The sequence below is a fragment of the Nansenia antarctica genome, assembly GCF_963989245.1.
Source record: "Nansenia antarctica genome assembly, chromosome: 3".
NCBI lineage: Eukaryota > Metazoa > Chordata > Actinopteri > Argentiniformes > Microstomatidae > Nansenia > Nansenia antarctica.
Window position 1 is genome coordinate 86,525,872 of NC_137688.1, and position 19,108 is coordinate 86,544,979.

The 19,108-nt window shown below is 44.0% G+C and overlaps 1 protein-coding gene across 1 annotated transcript in view; it reads left to right on the forward strand.

Annotated features, from left to right (window-relative positions):
* The first annotated feature begins 2,079 nt into the window (after positions 1 to 2,079).
* Positions 2,080 to 19,108, forward strand: part of sdc2 (syndecan 2) — a 50,385-nt gene continuing 33,356 nt past the window's right edge. The window contains exon 1 of the mRNA XM_080526094.1: positions 2,080 to 2,516. Within this exon, the coding sequence (XP_080382220.1) occupies positions 2,457 to 2,516 (60 nt within the window). The 5' untranslated portion in view covers positions 2,080 to 2,456. The remainder of the gene's footprint in view (positions 2,517 to 19,108) is intronic.

A 19,108-nucleotide genomic window follows, 5' to 3' on the forward strand; every position in this document is an offset into this window, starting at 1 on the left:
TGCGTGCGTGCGTGTGTGTGTGTGTGCGCAAGCACACATGGTACCTCAGAGCCAAAGCGGAGAGAGAAAGACAGATTATAACAGTTTTTTCCTAAACGTATGCCTATGGGATTCTTGCTGCGTTCTTGATTGCATCATTTTGCATCATTTCAAAAGCCACTTTGATGTTCTCTTGTCTGTCCCAAGTGTGAATCTGAGTGTAAGAAACTACTTTGCCACCTGGTGGTGCTGTTGTCTGAAACATAAGGTAACGTCAGTAACACACCAGACATACATAACACTTAACACTATTAGGTGAATCTTATCAGAATCAGAATTTATTTTATTACATCCAATGTCCCTAAGTACACAAGCCGAGTAAAATGATTTGGCTTAGGTTCTTCAACATTGGCATTTGCAGCAGCAAGATACACAATCCCAAAAATCAAGTAAAATAAGTAAAGTAAGTCATAATAATGTTATGCTACGGAAATCCTGCCTTCTAGCACCCTGATACAGTAAAGAAGCACCTCTCTTCTCTCTCCTTCACTGTCCCAGCAGACTGGCAGAGGCAGCGTAGCTCGCTGCAGGAGCAGAAGGAGCTTTGCCTTCACCCTAATTGGCTGGATAATCTGGGCCATCAGAGCCAGGGTTAAAGTCTGCTCAGGATGCTGCTGGGGGATGGGGCACAGGGGGTAGGGAGGGTGGCGGCCTGGAGGCTAGTCCCCAGGGGCCATGGCTCCTCCCTGACAACAGGGTGGATCAGGGTGAGAAGGCAGGAATCAAATCCCTGTAGATTTGAACCCGCCTTGCCAGTGGCAATATGCACTTTCTCTGTGAAAGAGCCAGGATAAAGGGCCTCAGCAGGGAGAGAGAGCGAGGCATACTATCATAAAGCTACATAGGCTAGATGTTACTCGTAGGGCCGGTTTCACAGACAAGGCTTAAGCCTAGTCCTAGACTAAAAAACATCTTCAATGGAGATTTTACATTGAAAGTGTGATTTAGTCCAGGACTAGGCTTAAGCCTTGTCTCTGAAACCGGCCCTTGGTGTTATAAGATGTTACGGAGTAAATATAGACTGTATATAATGGACTGTATATGCAGTATATTTGAACACAATTCAATATTTTTTTGCATTTCACCGGCTTATACACAGTGGCAGTGTATAGCTGAATGAATGTGTTTTACAATGTAGCCTATAAGAATGTCACAAACACACACTGTTTTAACAATACTGTCATTTACTGTCAGTTTATGAGTGACTTCTAGATGTTTTAAAACGCCTACAGGGTAATGTACCAGTAGGGGGAGAGGGAGACTATACAAACAAATGGACAGCATGGACAATTAATTTAAAACATCCTTATTAAAAACCTTTTCAACGGACAGTAGACAAATGATTAGTAATACCTGTGTAGGGGTGTCAAGCTGTTACTGCCACTTCAGTGAAATCCTACATTTGCAAAGAGACATTCTAGGATGACATGTCATGTATGATACCATTTCTGCTGTGTTTTACCATAGTTATTTTAATCATGCCTCTCCATTGGCAGATGCAAACTGTTTCATAATCCAACAAATTAAGATGATATAACTGTCAAAGACAATAAAGATCGTGCTGTATTATGTATTCAATCAAAAAGACTGTTTCTGTGAATGTTACATGATATGAAGTGTAAATAAAGTTTGGGATTCTTAATCTTAATGCACAAACACTGAGATCATACATGCAATCAGTTGGACATAATTGACCCCCCCAAAAAAACAAAACAAAAAAAAACGGAATGTGATTGCACTAGGGGACTAGGGGCCATGTAGCTGACAGATAAACCATTCTGGTGCTTCACACCATGTGGTCAGTGGAGTAACTGTCAATCATTGCTCAGCTGACCTGTGTGTTCTCTCTCTCTCTCTCTCTCTCTCTCTCTCTCTCTCTCTCTCTCTCTCTCTCTCTCTCTCTCTCTCTCTCTCTCTCTCTCTCTCTCTCTCTCTCTCTCTCTCTCTCTCTCTCTCTCTCTCTCTCTCTCTCTCTCTCTCTCTCTCTCTCTCTCTCTCTCTCTCTCTCTCTCTCTCTCTCTCTCTCTCTGCTCACAGCCATGCAGCTGAGGGTCTGTGTGTGTGACGCGCTACAACAGAGACAGACCACCTAACTTGTTCTTAATAAACCAGACTGCATGTTAAGTGAACACAGGGACACAACGAGCTGTGCAGCGAGGACTTCTACACACAGTCACCGGACTCAAACTGGACATTTTCTAGGACAAAGTTGCGCCTGCGAGAGAGAGGAATAACAGAATAAGCCTGCGAGAGGAATAACCGAATAACGCAACACGTATCCGGTGGGACTGCACCGGAGAGAGGCTCAGGGTGAAAGGCAAGGCACGGGACAGGGGGAGAGGTGCACACTGAAGAGGGACAAGGAGAGAGATTCTGATCTTTTTGCCAGTGATCATCGCATTTGCATTAAAGGAATAATGAGGAACATTTGGATAATTGTGACTCTCGGCATCACAGCCCTTCTCTCTGGGGACAGGGTAAGTTGTCAAAGCGAACATACATGTTGTTAATGGTGTGAGTATGAGTATGAGTGGGGGAGCGAAGCAACTTTGAGTCTGGGACGCTGTGTGTAGTGCGTGTGTAGTGTGTGTGTGTTTGTAGTGTGTGTGTAGTGTGTGTGTGTGTGTGTAGTGTGTGTGTAGTGTGTGTGTGTGTGTGTAGTGTGTGTGTAGTGTGTGTGTGTGTGTGTGTGTGTGTTTGTAGTGTGTGTGTAGTGTGTGTGTAGTGTGTGTGTGTAGTGCGTGTTTGTGTTTGTTACATTGTAAAGTTGACGTCCTTGATCTGCTGTCTCTCTCACCTGAATTCGAAACATTGTGTCATTGTTTACAAACGTATCGTCATAGTTTACAAACATCTCGATTTCATGTTTACCAACAATAGCATTTCTTGAATTGAAGTCCATTTGAAAAATAAATCAGATTATTTCCCCCCTTCGCAAACCATTGCCCGTCAGTCTTTCCACAGGGTGCCACATGTTTAAGTCCAGAAGGATCATTTGGTTGTTGATATAATAATGCCAAAATACACTTACAGACTTACAATGAACGAGTACGTGGCAAGCCGGTCCAACTAGAGAAACCTTTCTTATAGGACATGGATATGCATGGTGATGTCGTCTATAGGAGCCCAAATCACTGCTTTCCAATAAGCTCCACAGACTTGTCTGGTATATATGGATCTGGGGACATATAGGCTCGAGCAGACAGACTGCTGGTAGATATGAGGCTTGAATATGTGGATGAAAGTCTAATTCATAAATATAAAAAATAAAAAATATAATAAATGCCACATCCATGTAATACAAAGTAGGCTTCCATTTGTGCATAGCCTATTCAACGTGCAGGGTGATGGTAGATTGTGCTGTTGAGTGTTTTCCTAATTGTGGGCTACCTATTATGCAGACTACCTCAGGCCATGCTGCAAGGTTACTCACACACAGAATGCTTCAATACACAGTGACACTACTCCTAGAATACAACACTTGGTTACATACAAACGGACGAGCAGCAAGGAAGCACATTGGCTGGAGTATTGGCATGGACTTGGAAAAGCATCAGATGTGTCTTTCAATGAAGTCGTCATTGTGGTGTCTTAACCGAACTCCCAAGTGCCCGCTGACTGTCTCTGTGTGGCTTACAGCCTTCCACTTGGCTCTGTGACTGAACGGTACATGAGTCCTCAAATGAGCTGATTCAGACACCATGTTACTCCTAGAGTGCATGCTTTTTACTAGATGAGCTTCTGAAATCCCTTGAGTACTTGACTCTGAATAATGTCTCACTCCATTTGATCCCATGAGGGAATAATCCTGAATAGTATCTACCAATGGCCCCGGGGCCCCAGCTAGATTACTCTTCCTGCTACGACTGGTGGACTGATGATTCACTTGCTTAGTCAAATGTATTGATTGTAAGTCGCTTGGGAATAGGACGTCTGCTAAATGACAAAAAAATGAATGTGAATGTAAAATGTACCTCAAAATGGCCATGTTATTATTTCGTTTATGTGTCTTGCTTTGTTTAACGTTGTGAGCCACCCACAGACATTATGTGAAATTGACCACCCTTGGGTTGTAATAATACTATTTTGGTCTTAGATATGTTTTGGCTGGAATGCCAAAGGCCCTACAGCCCCACCACATCAATTGTTATGGCATCATTGTCTGGACGATCTCTCTACCCTCCCACATCGACCCCTGCTTCTCACTATCGTCCCCAGCAGCAGTGAGAGGCGTATCTCTCTCAATGAAAGTTGACGCATGACATTGATTCTCAATGTTGGCACCGATGTTGACATCGCAATCAAGTGTTTTGGCTGATAACCCACCAGTCAGATATGTGTTAATCAGCACAGACAAGAAGCACCGTTCATATTGTAGGCCTACCCTCATATAAGACAATGTACCTGATACGATATATGTATATATTAACGACAAATCACAGCTTCTGTGGTTAAAGTGTTTTGTTTTTTCCACCGCCCTCATTAGCTGGTGTTACACATAGTCACACTGGTGATCTGTCATGACCTGACATTCCTCTGTGAACATATTCTTTTTGACTTGGCCTTCTATGTTTTGGTGTACACAGTTGCTCAATGTCGTAGTCTGTAATTTGTGTCATGTTTTGGTTGGAAGTGTGGGTGTGCACCTCCCTTCAAATTGGTGATATATGAGTAGCGCTGTCTCACTTCACTTCTGAAGCTGACCTCAAAGAAATGACTCCAAGAAGGCCTTGGTCACGAGAGTGATACTGGCCTAGGGACTCGCAAGGACAATGAGTGGAGAAAACCTGAAAAATCGAATGGAATGTCTGTGTTGTTTCAACGAACAAGGACTTTGCATCTGACAAAAGAAAGGTTTGAAGTGTCCATTTCAGTTTATGAAAGGCCAGAAAATGTGTGTTATAATAGTAGAGGAATGCCCTCAAACTGGAATATTAGCCAAAATATTTAATTCTATAACTCCCCTCTTTAGTTAACTCTTAACAGTTGACAATTCAATTGAACATCAGTCAAAACTAGATGCTGAACTGACAATGGGGTGATTGTGTAACGATTCCCCCCCCCCCCCCCCTCCTCATACCCCCATAAGTATGTTCTCAACTATAGAACAACATAGCGAGTAACATGTGAGTCTGTTTAGTCTGTTTGGTTTTCTATCCACTGATTTGCAGTAATGAAATGAGGAGCACAGACACAAGCTGACCGCTCGATCACCCCCAGACTCCTGCCAGCTCCCCACCTGAGGCTATCTATCTATGACCACCTTATCTAAGAAGACAACAACAACAACAACAACAACAACAACAACAACAACACAAGTACACACCAGCGTTCGCTAGCTGTACCCAGACCATAGATAACAGACTCTTTCCTTTATTTTTTCCTCTCTAGATTCTTGACACCTTCCGAAGCGCTTGAATGGAATGCTTGGTGTGCAATTTTAGAGCCAGACACCAACGTTCTGTGGAGCACAGAAGTGAACTTCCTTTGTTCTCTGGTTATAAAAGCAAAGCTGTTTCAGAAGGGCCTAGTCTAATTTAAGGCATGATGAATAAATAATATGGGTGTCTGCAGTGGACAAAATGTTTACAGGGTTCCCACGCTGGTCTTAAAAAGCCTTAAAGTCTAAAATCCAGCAATCCAATTTATAAGGCCTAAAATGGTCCCAAATTTCAGTTATTCTGTCTAAAAATGAGGTGCTAGGTCTTAAAAAATGAGATCCTGCAAGGAAATCAGTCCGACCACGTCTATTTATGCGGAAATTAATCAAGCTGGAACCAAACAAAAAGCCAATTTGCTTCCTTTTTTGTCTGTATGGCAGTGAAATCCCTCATTTCATCACCTCGAGGATGACAAAAAGCTATCATATGGTGTCGCGAAAAGGTCAAAAACTCTCTTCAAAGTCTAAAAAGGTCTTAGATTTGACTTGTTGAAACTTGTAGGAACCCTGAATAAATAATACGTGTGTCTGCAGTGGACAACATATTTACTCTCGCAGGGATGGCATGGGATAGGGAACCTTCTGCTCTTCATTCAGGACCAGGAAGATTTTAAAGAAATACAGATGGATAGGAACTGAGGCTTCTAAGGTTTGTGCGGTTTTAATTTTATGAACCCACCACACATCGTGGTCGGTCACACACATCGTGACATCTTGTTGTGCAGAGTCTAACTTATAAGTCTCTTCAGGCTGTGTATTCATGTGGTCCTTATCGGCCAAGCGTTATGGAATCTTTAATGGAAACTTCAAAACTCAGCCCAGCTCTTGTTTTTTTTACCATCAGTCACACTGCCCTGCTTCATGTAACCTCAGCCCTCCTCACCTCCCTGGCTGAGACACTACTTGTCATTACCACTCTCTCTGTCTCTGGCAGGCAGGCATGCCTCAAAACCAACTGGCCGTTTGTTGTACCGTTGTACTTCTCACTTCACTCCTCAAAATGACAATTCCCAATGGAATTCCAATGGCGATTTGCATGGCCCCTGGAGGGTGAAAGCAGCTAGGCTAGTGACTAAATCAATGTTGGCAAACCAAAAGCCTGTTTCTCTGTGTCCTGTTGATATTGTTGTACACTTGTTGTTTGTTGTTTGTTACTTGTTCTTATTTTCACTTGTTTGCCTATTTTAACCTGCTATGACTTCTGCTCTTTTATTATGATCTTGTATTTGTAAAGCACTTTGTGACCCCTGGTCTGGGATAGGTGCTATAGAAATACATGTTACTTACTTACTTACAAACTAGAGAGAATTGTGTAAGAGTGAAGCCTGAATCAACAGGAGAAAGCCTGGGGAAAATTGTTAACTTTCCAGTGGAATGGTTAAGCTAGGTAGCTAGTAGGTTCTATCAGAAAACACTGCAGACAGGCTTGGCCATGAAAAGTACACTGCGTCCCGGCATGTTCTAGGTGTGATAATAATAATAATGCATTGTATTTGTATTGCACTTTTCATTCAAAGAAGAATCTCAGAGTGCTACAGTACTACAGAGAGAAAAAACAAAACAACCTAAAAACATAATAAGTTAAAAACAAAACAACCTAAAAACATAACAAGTTAAAAACAGTAAAAAAAAAAAAAAAAAGTTCATAGGTTCAACAGTCAAAGGCCTTTTTGAATAAAAAGGTTTTTAGGCCCGTCTTAAAAGAGTCCAGGCTCTGTACTGCCCTTAGCTGGCTAGGAAGGCTGTTCTACAGGCTCTGTACTGCCCTTAGCTGGCTAGGAAGGCTGTTCCACAGGCTCTGTGCTGCCCTTAGCTGGCTAGGAAGGCTGTTCCACAGGCTCTGTACTGCCCTTAGCTGGCTAGGAAGGCTGTTCCACAGGCTCTGTACTGCCCTTAGCTGGCTAGGAAGGCTGTTCCACAGGCTCTGTACTGCCCATAGCTGGCTAGGAAGGCTGTTCCACAGGCTCTGTACTGCCCTTAGCTGGCTAGGAAGGCTGTTCCACAGGCTCTGTACTGCCCTTAGCTGGCTAGGAAGGCTGTTCCACAGGCTCTGTACTGCCCTTAGCTGGCTAGGAAGGCTGTTCCACAGGCTCTGTACTGCCCTTAGCTGGCTAGGAAGGCTGTTCCACAGGCTCTGTACTGCCCTTAGCTGGCTAGGAAGGCTGTTCCACAGGCTCTGTACTGCCCTTAGCTGGCTAGGAAGGCTGTTCCACAGGCTCTGTACTGCCCTTAGCTGGCTAGGAAGGCTGTTCCACAGGCTCTGTACTGCCTTTAGCTGGCTAGGAAGGCTGTTCCACAGGCTCTGTACTGCCTTTAGCTGGCTAGGAAGGCTGTTCCACAGGCTCTGTACTGCCTTTAGCTGGCTAGGAAGGCTGTTCCACAGGCTCTGTACTGCCCTTAGCTGGCTAGGAAGGCTGTTCCACAGGCGCGGTGTGATTGAATATAGGGTTCCAGAACCGAGTCAACTGAAAGAGAACTGATTAAAACAGCTCCTGCCTCATTTTTTGGGGATGTTCTCTACATTGATTCTAACTTTCTGCTGTCCCTGTAGTATTAACTTTCTCTGCCTAAAGAGATAAAACAACAGTATAAACAGAATAAACACTGTATTACATGAATAACATAACTTTTCTTGTTACACAGGACAGCATGTTCCTTAACAAAATGCTTCCTTTTTAAACAGTCTCTCCGGACCTAATGGGTTTGTTAATAGACCGTTCTCTTGTGGTGGTTCTCATTTATAATTCTTCCGCATCCAACCCAGAGGTACTTGGGGGTCTGTTCTGCCAAGCAAAGAGAGAAAAGTACCCCCCCCCTGGGCTTACTATGCATGCCAGCAGTAGTAACAACACTTTGCAGAGAGAACACACCGCAGAGAGACGGTGAACACTTATACTCCATAGCTCTTGAAGAGCTCTTGAGTTTGTTATTCCGCTTCCTAGCTTGGCTTTCTTTAATCATAACAATGTTGTAAATCTACTAATAATGACAGTGATCACTCTAAAAAGAAAAACACTTTACTATAACTGGGACATTATGCAAGCGGAATTATTTAAGCAATATCACACGAGAGGGAGTGCTGTTATACTGAATATCAGCACGGCTGTGATTTGGTCGTAGGTACGAGGCTGCAGACCGAGTACCGAAGACAATCAGCACGACCTCGAGTGTGATATTGCTTTTATACAACAGTTCTACAGCGCAATTCATTAGTTAACAGTAATAAGCGACAACAGATTATGATTTGTTTGTTTGATTTAATCATCATAAATAGTTCTGCAACTGAACTTCAACTGTACTGTTGCCTAGTAACCCGAACACAAACATCCGCAGGCTAGCTACTTTGTATTAACGGTCATTTAATAGAACACCTGTGCGGCGGAGTGATGCATATAGTTAAAAGTCCCAGTGCTGTTATACTGTATATCGGCACTCATGGAATGCCTCTCTTGTCCAATCAAATGACTTGGTCGGAACTAACTGTTGTATAATGGTATTCACCAACCCAAGGGCTAGGCAATTCTGCCATCCCATCAGTCAGTCGTGTCTGTTGTCAGCTGTGTCAGTGGAACGGTGGAGAAATGATGGCATGCTGGGGGTAGTCAGTCAATCATGCTGCTTAGCTAGCTAACAATATGTTTTGTTGGTTGTGTTGTCAGATGTATTTAGAAAAACTGCTGGTGTTGTGCATGCATTACAATTGCTTGTTTGTAAAACAAAGTCCTATCCTACCCTCATCTGTGTTTCCAATGATGTATGAGGAGATCCCTCGTGAGTGTGTTGCTGTTATGACTGTACACATGCATCGTTAGCCCACAGACTCCTTTGCTCGGAAAAAGGTCAAATTGTGATCACATCTGTTACCCAATATAATCTCAGAAAATGCATCTATATGCCATCGCAGAATCGATTGATTGGGCTTCCTGGATATAGTCTGTTCACTTTTAACAGAAGAGTTAGAGTTATTTCCAATAGTGATATTCTGTGTTCTATAAAGTGGAGTGACCATTGTAACCCTGTTATGTTGCTCTTGTGAGAGAGATGTGCACTTTGACAAGACAGTCCTCCCCAGAGGCCATTTGTAAATTAGCCTGCCTCCTACACAGAAAAACGTCAAAATAGCTTTATACTAGCTTACCCTGATGTGATTTTGAAAGTGTAAGGACATTGGGGGGTAGAACGAGCACATCTAAGAAAAGTCATGAAATGAGGGTCCTCAAATTTTATCATTTTTTCTTTTCTCACAGGGGTCAAATGACCAGGGGCCAGGGGTCATGGCTGTTCTAGTGTTACGGCACATACACATTTCCCAAACTTGCAGTTGTTCCCCTTTTTAAGGTTATTACAGTTTAACTGTATTCAAGCTTTAGTCTCAGTTTAAAAAAGTCGACATATATAGCAGCTGAATAATGCGATTGTGCCCGATGATTGAGCCTGTGTTGCTCTGTTGCTGACCGAGTCGCATTCCTGTGTGCTTCTTGTGTTAGTTAGTCCCAAGTGCTCGATCTGCAGAGGTAGGCCCAGGGGGTGCTTTTTGCTCTCACGTTGTGGGGCGGCTGTGGCGCGGCTGTGGTGCAGGAGGTAGAGCCGCCGTCTAATGATCGCAAGGTTGGCAGATCGGCGGTTCGAGCCCCGGCTGGCCACATATCAAACTGTCGCTGGGCAAGACACTGAACCCCCAAATTGCTCCCAGTGAGCGGGCCGGCACCTTGCATGGTAGCTTGCCGCCATTGGTGTGTGAATGTGTGTGTAAATGGATGAATGAGAGGCCGTTGTAAAGCGCTTTGGAATAAGGCGCTATATAAGTGCAGTCCGTTTACCATTTACCAAGACGAGATCGAACACTAAGCACGTTCTGTGCGCGGACAACCCAAGTAGGCGAGGAAGTACGTACGCATTTCATTAGCGGATTAGTGCCACAAGCTATTACCATTGAAATTGATCGGTAGCAACAGACCGCGCAATGTGTCCGTTCCTTCGACAGTGATTTGGTCTTGGGTTACCCTGAGAACGGTGACATTTATTAATATTCGCTTTTAGACAGCTGGAAACAATGAAGGGAAACATTTTTCTTTAAGAGATGCACTCTGCTTTGCTGAGCGTTTGCAGCGGCTACGCTAACATCTGTAGGACGTATGTGCAACGTTTGCTTGAAAGGATCAACTTTTCCCCCTTTTCCTCTCAGCTAGTTAGAAATGCTTCTTTCATGAGGATTAAGGTTGCGCATACCAGTGAGGATTCACAAACAACTAAACGTGTGTGTGTGTGTGTGTGTGTGCATGTAAAAGAAAGACCCAGTTACCCCCAGCCTTCTAGGCATGGGGAAAGCACATTATGGAGAGGCAGTTGTACACTGATTTAGGTTTGACCCCTGCGCCCTGGATGGACACTGTAAGGAGCCACAATTTGGCAAAAACAGAACCCCTCTGGGCATGGATATCAAAACGTTCTTAAAAAACCATTACACACAGTGTAGCATTAGCTTCTAAAGCAACCCATCTCTTTCTTCCTCTGTTTCTCACCCCTTAATTAGCTTAGTAAATGGAAAGTTCCTTTGGAGGATTTTGTGGTGGAGGCTATGTGGAGGAGGCTATGTAGAGGCGGCTATGTGGAGGCTATATGGAGGCTATGTGGAGGTTGTGGTGGAGGATTGTGAAGGTTATATGGAGGAGGCTATGTGGAGAAGGCTAGGTGGAGGATTGTGGAGGCTATGTGGAGGAGGCTAGGTGGAGGATTGTGGAGGCTATGTGGAGAAGGCTAGGTGGAGGATTGTGGAGGCTATGTGGCCATGGAGAAGAGAAAAGAGGAAACCCTGTGTGTTCCCCTGCAGCCTGGTTGGTTAGACTGTCAGTGAGGAGGAGAGTGTGAACCTGGTCTCTCTCTTGGCAGACGGGAGTCCCCGTCTGGTGGTTTATAGCAGCGGGAGGTGTGAGGACTGTCTGACTTGGCAGGGGGCGAGACGGCAGACCCATGTGTTGAGCAGGATGGCATTGGATTGGGCTTGTTAGGACAGTAATGAGAGCGTTAAGCGTTTGGCTCCAGCACAGAATCACACATCTGCCTGTTCTATTTCCAGTCAATCCTGGATATACGTATCCAAGTGAAATGCAACAACTCTACTCAGTGAAATGAAAAATGTGTGATCGGGAAACTATTATCTAAAATTGGGCTGTTTGGAATTCACGGGCAAGTAATGAAGGATATTGTTGTGTAGAGTGAGGTAAAATAACGTTAAGTCGGGTGTTTAATGGTTTTAAATCTTATTTTTTTACAGGATATGTAGCTATAAAATATCACATTACTGTTTCAGCCGGGTTTAGAATACAATGTGAACCCCTGGGTCTATGGTGGAAGTTATTCAGTGTTTACCGTCACCCCTTACCATTCCTGTATAATTAGTCCAAAACTCCTCCAACGTAGACCCAAAGTAAATTGGAAGCTGTTCTTGAACCATTTGGAGTAAATGCATGGGGTTGGTCTCCTTTTGAAGGTAACACTCTGAAGTGTGTTCCCCAACAGTAAGAATGACTAAGTGGCGTTGAGAAATACAACTTTGAACACACTGAAGTGTAAAAATATTTTTAGCAATGTAAACAAACCGTTGTTGTCGGAATGTTATCGATGGTAGTCAACTATAAGGTGTCGTTGGTGAGTTAATAGTGTTTGTTGGTGGACTGACAGTGACGTTGATTGTGCCTGCTGTTATGATTGTATCTTGAGATGGATTATTTGACTTGAAGAGCAAGAATCATAGCTTTGAGAGGGTGTAACGCATGACTACCTACATAACCATAGGAACGTAGGAAGCATGTGCATGACTACCTACGTAACCGTAGGAACATAGGACGCATGTACATGACCACCTACGTAACCGTAGGAACATAGGAAGCATGTACAGGGCAAGACAATTAGCATATGGCGCCAGGGCCCGCCGGCAGTGCCGTCAGATGGTTAAGAGGCTACGAACACTCAGATCATCTTTTATGTGGCGTGGTCTTCAGTAAGCTCTCTGCTTGAACACCTCCCTTATATTCCCGTATTCTCATGAGCTCATAGCTGCTCAGTTTATGGCCAAGCCTGATTGGTCAGTTTATGGCCGAGCCTGATTGGTCTGTTGTTGTAGAACGGCAGAGAAATCAAAAGCTCTGTAGGAATGCACTCCATCTGCCATGTAGAGTGTTATCCAAACATGGTGGCTATATGAAGGCGTATGACGTCAGTTTACTCTTTTCCATCAGACTCCCCAGATTGCTCTGGAAAGCAACACAGCACATTCAACACATCTGTGCCCACTCACTCATATTTACGAGCACTTTTTTTTTTTTTCTTTATCGGTTCTAAAACGTACCTAATTGAAATCTCTACCCAGCAGGAAAATGTACTTTTAATGTCTGGTGTTGTTGCATTATTTATCATGACTTTATTCAATGCAACGCTGCAGCTGCGGGCGGTAAATCATGCTCTCTAAGCTATTAGGTATATGACCAACCACAAATGATACCTCATACTACTTTAATTTGAGGTTGTTTTCATGTGAAATCTACCAAATTCCAGAATAGCAGGGATGCAAACTTGTCACCTTTTAGCCGTTTTTACCTCAAAATAAGTCAACAATTTTCATAAATGTTCTTTGTTTTCAGGCAAAAATCACCAGTTTGCATCCCTAGAATAGTCTTGCGAGTCTTTTTTGTAAGATGGAGAGAAATTATGCCAAGGCACCTCTCATTCTAATGCTGTGACTTTGTATAAACATTTATTTTCATACATTTTTACTCAACAGCACAGAATTTAAAGTCGCTGATTGTGCTCTCATGAATATTCAGCAATGAGTTGAGTTGTGGTTGTCATGGATACAATTAATTATAATTGACATTTAAAATTAATTCTCAGACAAATAATAATTAGCAATCACATCACCTGTTTCTGGGGAGCGGGGGGGTTATGTGCCCAAACGTTTTAACACAACATTGTTATTTTTGCACAAGATGCTTTATTTGGAAAAGACCTGTCTATTTAATTGTGGTCGAATCTCATAAGTACAATGTGGCAATTATGCATTTTTGTAATAGTTTTGCAGAGCAACAGTGGCACTACTGTGTCTGGTGGCCTAAACTCTGGCTACTATAGAATGAAGTGGAAGCCGCACACTCTAGTTCCAGATGCAAAAGTGTATTTTAATTGACAACGGTTTGGGCCGTAGCCTTTATCAAGTCTTACAAACAACATGGTGCATGACAGCCATTAAATAGACAGGTAGGCTAGATTGAATAGGTAACACCTGTGAGGACACACCTACGTGAGGTTACACATTACGTCATAAATACATGAATACATGAAAAGACAATCAAAACAATCAGTGTTACATATAAGCTGCTACACACTGGCTCAAAATGCTGTGTACATGAATAGACCCATCAGTGAGGGCTGGATATAAATAACATGTAGCTTTAAGCAGAGCGCTGAGTCCTAAAAGAAGAAAGAAAAGAAAAGGGTCATACAATAAACAACCCTAAACTCTGGCTACATCATCAAATAATCCAGGCAATGACTCATCCTCAAAGGGTAAATCAACAGCAACAAGAATGGGACCAACAGAAGGGACAACGGTCTTGACGAGAGGGGATTCTGGATTCTGTGGATCTTAAATCATCAGAGGTCAAAATGCACCTCGACCTTTAATACAGTCTCTGAGGTGATCACACGCATTAATGTGTAAAGCCCTGCCATACAGTTAATCTTTACGTTCAGTTAACTCCCATCTGTGTGCTAAACACCAACTGCCAACCCTCACAGAGAGCCATGCCCGATGTCCTTATGGTGTTCCATTAAAGAGAGAGAGAGACACAGAGACAGACACAGACACAGAGACACAGAGACACAGAGACACAGAGACAGAGAGAGACAGAGAGACACAGAGACACAGAGACAGACACAGACACAGAGACACAGAGACACAGAGAGACAGAGAGAGAGACAGAGAGACACAGAGAGACACAGAGACACAGAGACACAGACACAGAGACACAGAGACAGACACAGACACAGAGAGACACAGAGACACAGAGACACAGAGACAGAGACACAGAGACACAGAGACACAGAGACAGAGACACAGAGACACAGAGACACAGAGAGACAGAGAGACAGAGACACAGACACAGACACAGAGACAGAGACAGAGACACAGAGACAGACACAGACACAGAGACAGAGACAGAGACACAGAGACAGAGATAGACACAGAGACAGACACAGAGACACAGAGAGACAGAGAGACAGAGAGACACAGACACAGAGACAGAGATAGACACAGAGACACAGAGACACAGAGACAGACACAGACACAGACACAGAGAGACAGAGACAGAGACACAGAGACAGAGATAGACACAGAGACAGACACAGAGACACAGAGAGACAGAGAGACAGAGAGACACAGACACAGACACAGAGAGACAGAGAGAGACAGAGAGACACAGAGAGACACAGAGACACAGAGAGACACAGAGACAGACACAGACACAGACACAGAGACACAGAGACACAGACACAGAGACACAGAGAGACAGAGAGACAGAGAGAGACACAGAGACACAGAGACAGACACAGACACAGACACAGAGAGACAGAGAGACAGAGAGACACAGAGACAGAGAGACAGACACAGAGACACAGAGAGACAGAGAGACAGAGAGACACACAGAGACACAGAGAGACACAGAGACACAGAGACAGACACAGAGAGACACAGAGAGACACAGAGACAGACACAGACACAGAGACACAGAGACACAGAGAGACAGAGAGAGACAGAGAGACACAGAGACACAGAGACAGACACAGACACAGACACAGACACAGACACAGAGACACAGAGAGACAGAGAGACACAGAGACACAGAGACACAGAGACAGAGAGACAGAGAGACAGAGACAGAGATAGACACAGAGACACAGAGACACAGAGACAGAGAGAGAGAAAAAGAGCATTGTTATTCAACCCAGAGGCTAGAGAACCGTGTCAGATGAATTTTTATTTAATTTCAAAACACAAAATGCCACTGACGCTCATTTCCTTGCTGTCTTTTTGAGCCGATCGCACCACCTTAATGTGTCGAAGATTTCAAGCAAAGCCTTCAAACAAACAAATGAAAGGTGAATTCTGACTCCCTTGACCTCATTGGAAATCCACTTCCCCAATCTGTCATGTTTTGATATCATATCATATCTGAGATAAAAAGGCCTTTCCTTCTAGATTAGCATTCTGGAGCGACTGGGCCAAAGTCATTGCTTTTTAATCGGAGTATTTTCACGCTATGCTTAAACTGGTTAGTGTGCTGTAACAGAGGGAAGGAGACTTGATTACTTTGAAGATAATTTGTTTAATCAAGTGATTCAGTGGCTGACTGGAATGAAGGCAGCCCCCCCCCCCCCTCCCCCAGATCCAGTTTATCTTGCAGATAAGAGCTTTGTGGCACAGAAGCGCTCTCTCACAAAGCCTCATCGTCAAGGCCAACGCTTTGTAAGCAACGATATGAGAGCCGCCTGGGGGCCGACATATTGGAAGCAGTATTCCAGAACCTTCTTTAGTTCATTGCGTCTTTTGAAGTGTCACATACTCGTTCAGCCCCCTTCTTTTTGTGTGGCTTTGCATCACTATATGTATGACCTATTGACCGCATAAGGCATCTTGACAGGGTTTTGTTGGAAGGGCTATAGGCTACAAACGCACCGCAAAAACACTTTGAAGTCATCTGTAGTCATGTGCAGTGTCGTTGTCGGCGCTACTCTTTGGTGTGGTACTATTTACCGCCGCCACAATCTGTGCATCTCTGCTGTTGTTGCTGAGAAGCCTGGTCTTCAAAGTCGTATCGCATACCAACTTACTGAAGCATCTGGAACATTCTAGAATTGTGTTCAAAGTTTTCTTTATGATAATAGATTGTGTTCAAAGATTCCTGTGCAATCAGAACACTGAATAGGTGCTCACTATGTCTCTAGGAGCAATCAGAACACCTTCCTCATATCCTCAGCATCCATGTGGAGCAGGGGAGGGCTGGTGGAGGCACCGTAGAACTCTGAGGACGGACTCATTGTAATGCATGGAATGAGAAATGGTATACCGTAATCCTCAATCCATGCATTACAATGAGCCCGTCCTCCGATTTCTACCTACATCAGCCTCCGCTGATACGGAGGCCAGTAAGACAGGGTGGAGTGTTGTTTCAGGAATTCTGGGAAAGCACGACTGCAGACTTCATAACCGCACATTTTTCGAGAATTACAGCAGAGGGAAAGCATTGGCTGTGCAGTGCAGAGTGAGGTTTGGCAGATGCATTAAAGCTGCTTTTAGCTGCGGTTTTGTCAGCGATCTCTCTCTGATTCCTGACTGAGGACAAAATGGTCCATTTTGGAATTTTGTGTGTGTGTGTGTGTGTGTGTGTGTGTGTGTGTGTGTGTGTGTGTGTGTGTGTGTGTGTGTCTGTTGAAAGTGTGTTTTCTGTCATGATAAACTAGGTTGCTCCATGGGTCCAAAGGGAAGAGTCTTCTGGCACACAATCATTCAAGATTGAAAAAGCAGCTAAAGTTGTGTTACAGGACCTATTTCAGTTGCCAGAGTTCAATTATTTACGCAGAATGCAATATGAATGAGGACGTTGCCTCATCTCTCTCAAATATGAGCAAGAGACTACAGTGTTCCTCTCACACAGTTCCAAAGAAGAAGGTAAAAGGCCTATGACTGAGTTTTGCCAGTTGACAACTTAATTGTGTAACATACAAAAGTACGAACAGAAGTTAGGCTATACAAAAAGAATACAAACTATTTTAATGCCTGGTTAAAAGGTTTAAAGGCTGATTCGTCAACGCTTTCTATGTGATGCACTGTAGATGTTATTGTCCTGAACGTGAGTTGTTTAACGCTGTGTTGTTGTGTGAGCTGACTGCAGGAATGTTGTTGTTCAGTTGATAAGGAAAAGAAGGCACTCGGGCAGCTGGGGTGCATATGGAAAACATGGGAATAGTTTTCTTTCTTTTTGTTGTGGAGCAGTTGTTGCAACAATAATGATAACCAAGTGGATGGAGCGGTAGTGTTCTGTCAAGCATCTCTCACACACACACACACACACTCACTCTCACACACACACACACACACACGCACGCACGCACGCACGCACACACACACACACACACACACACACACACACACACACACACACTCAAATGGCTTCCTCTCTGTAGAGTGGGGGTTTGATCCCTGTGATGGTAGTGCATGTGCATAGTGCATGTGCCACTTTAACCCCATCTGACTTCCTGATCGTTTAATCCGCCACGGTAATTGTGCGACTGTGTGAAAGGGTTAGTGTGTGAGTGTCCCAGAATTATTTAAGAGAAGCTTAGTTTTGAGCATCTGAATTGTGTTGGAAGGAGATTATCGGTTGATATTTTGATATGATTACATTTTTGAATAGTGTCTTTGCTGCTGATCAACTCTGGATGCCTTCTGGTAGTTATTGTTAGTAGCATCTTACCTTCACCCTTTGTGTCGGGTCCGAGGTCAGTGTTGGCACCTGTGGTGAGGCTTTTTAGGCCTACATACTGTAATTCCATGTGATATCAGGACATGGTATTAGGCTGGACTGTAACTAAAGCCCTGTACATAGATCATAGTCGTCGCAGGTTGTTGTTGAGACATGGTGCTCCAGTTCTTTGTTTTTCGCTAGTGTGTGTGTGTGTACGCTAGGCCGGATTAGCCCTGGATAATGGGATCAGAGATCGCCACCTGTGCCCCGAGCCTGCATCCCTTCCTCCCTTAGACTGTTCATGTGTTCTCTACTCTCCTCCTCCTCCCTCTCCCGGCAGTGTCATTCCTTCACCAACCTCTCACCGTTTCCCCGACGTCTCTACATTGTCAACATCCTACCCCACTAACATCCACCCTCCGTCTCAAGAACACTCAACACTTAGTCCTCTCCCTGGTCTCTCCTCCATCCTATTGACCAATCCCCTCTCTTCTTTCTCCTCCTCCTCTCTGGATCCCCCCCCCCCCACCATAGTGCTGTTGCCCTCCTTTGGACTCCCCAGAGCTGAAATCCTCTTAGGAGAAGGGTCGGTCGGATGGGAATTCAACTGCTGCACCGTGTGGATTGAGGCAGATCAGCCACTGAAGCGGCAAATTCGTCCGTCCGTCCGTCCGTCCGTCCGTCCCCTCCCCCCCACGGCTTTTATCTCTAGAGATAAGCAGTGAGAGATAAACAGGGCTTTTGAGGAATTTGGCAGGTCATCATTTTTTCCGCACACTGATAATTGGCTGCAGAAAATAGGATATAAAAAGGTATGGAAGCAAGGGATGAACTTCTGTATCCCACAGCAGTTTCTTAAGTGTTTTGGTGAATAGAAGGAAAATTAAGAAGCTATAAAAAAGTAAGCTATAAATATTTCGACCCAACCAAAAACTACGATTATATATCTTTCCATCTTAATTGTAACACAATTATGGAGTATAAATAAAGAGAAATAAATACACAAGAGATAATCTTCGTAGTCCTTTGTTCACCAAGGGACAACGGCAGCCGCCCCGATGTGCCAGTTTTGTCCTTTATGTTCTGAGGAAGACCTTGTGACACCGCG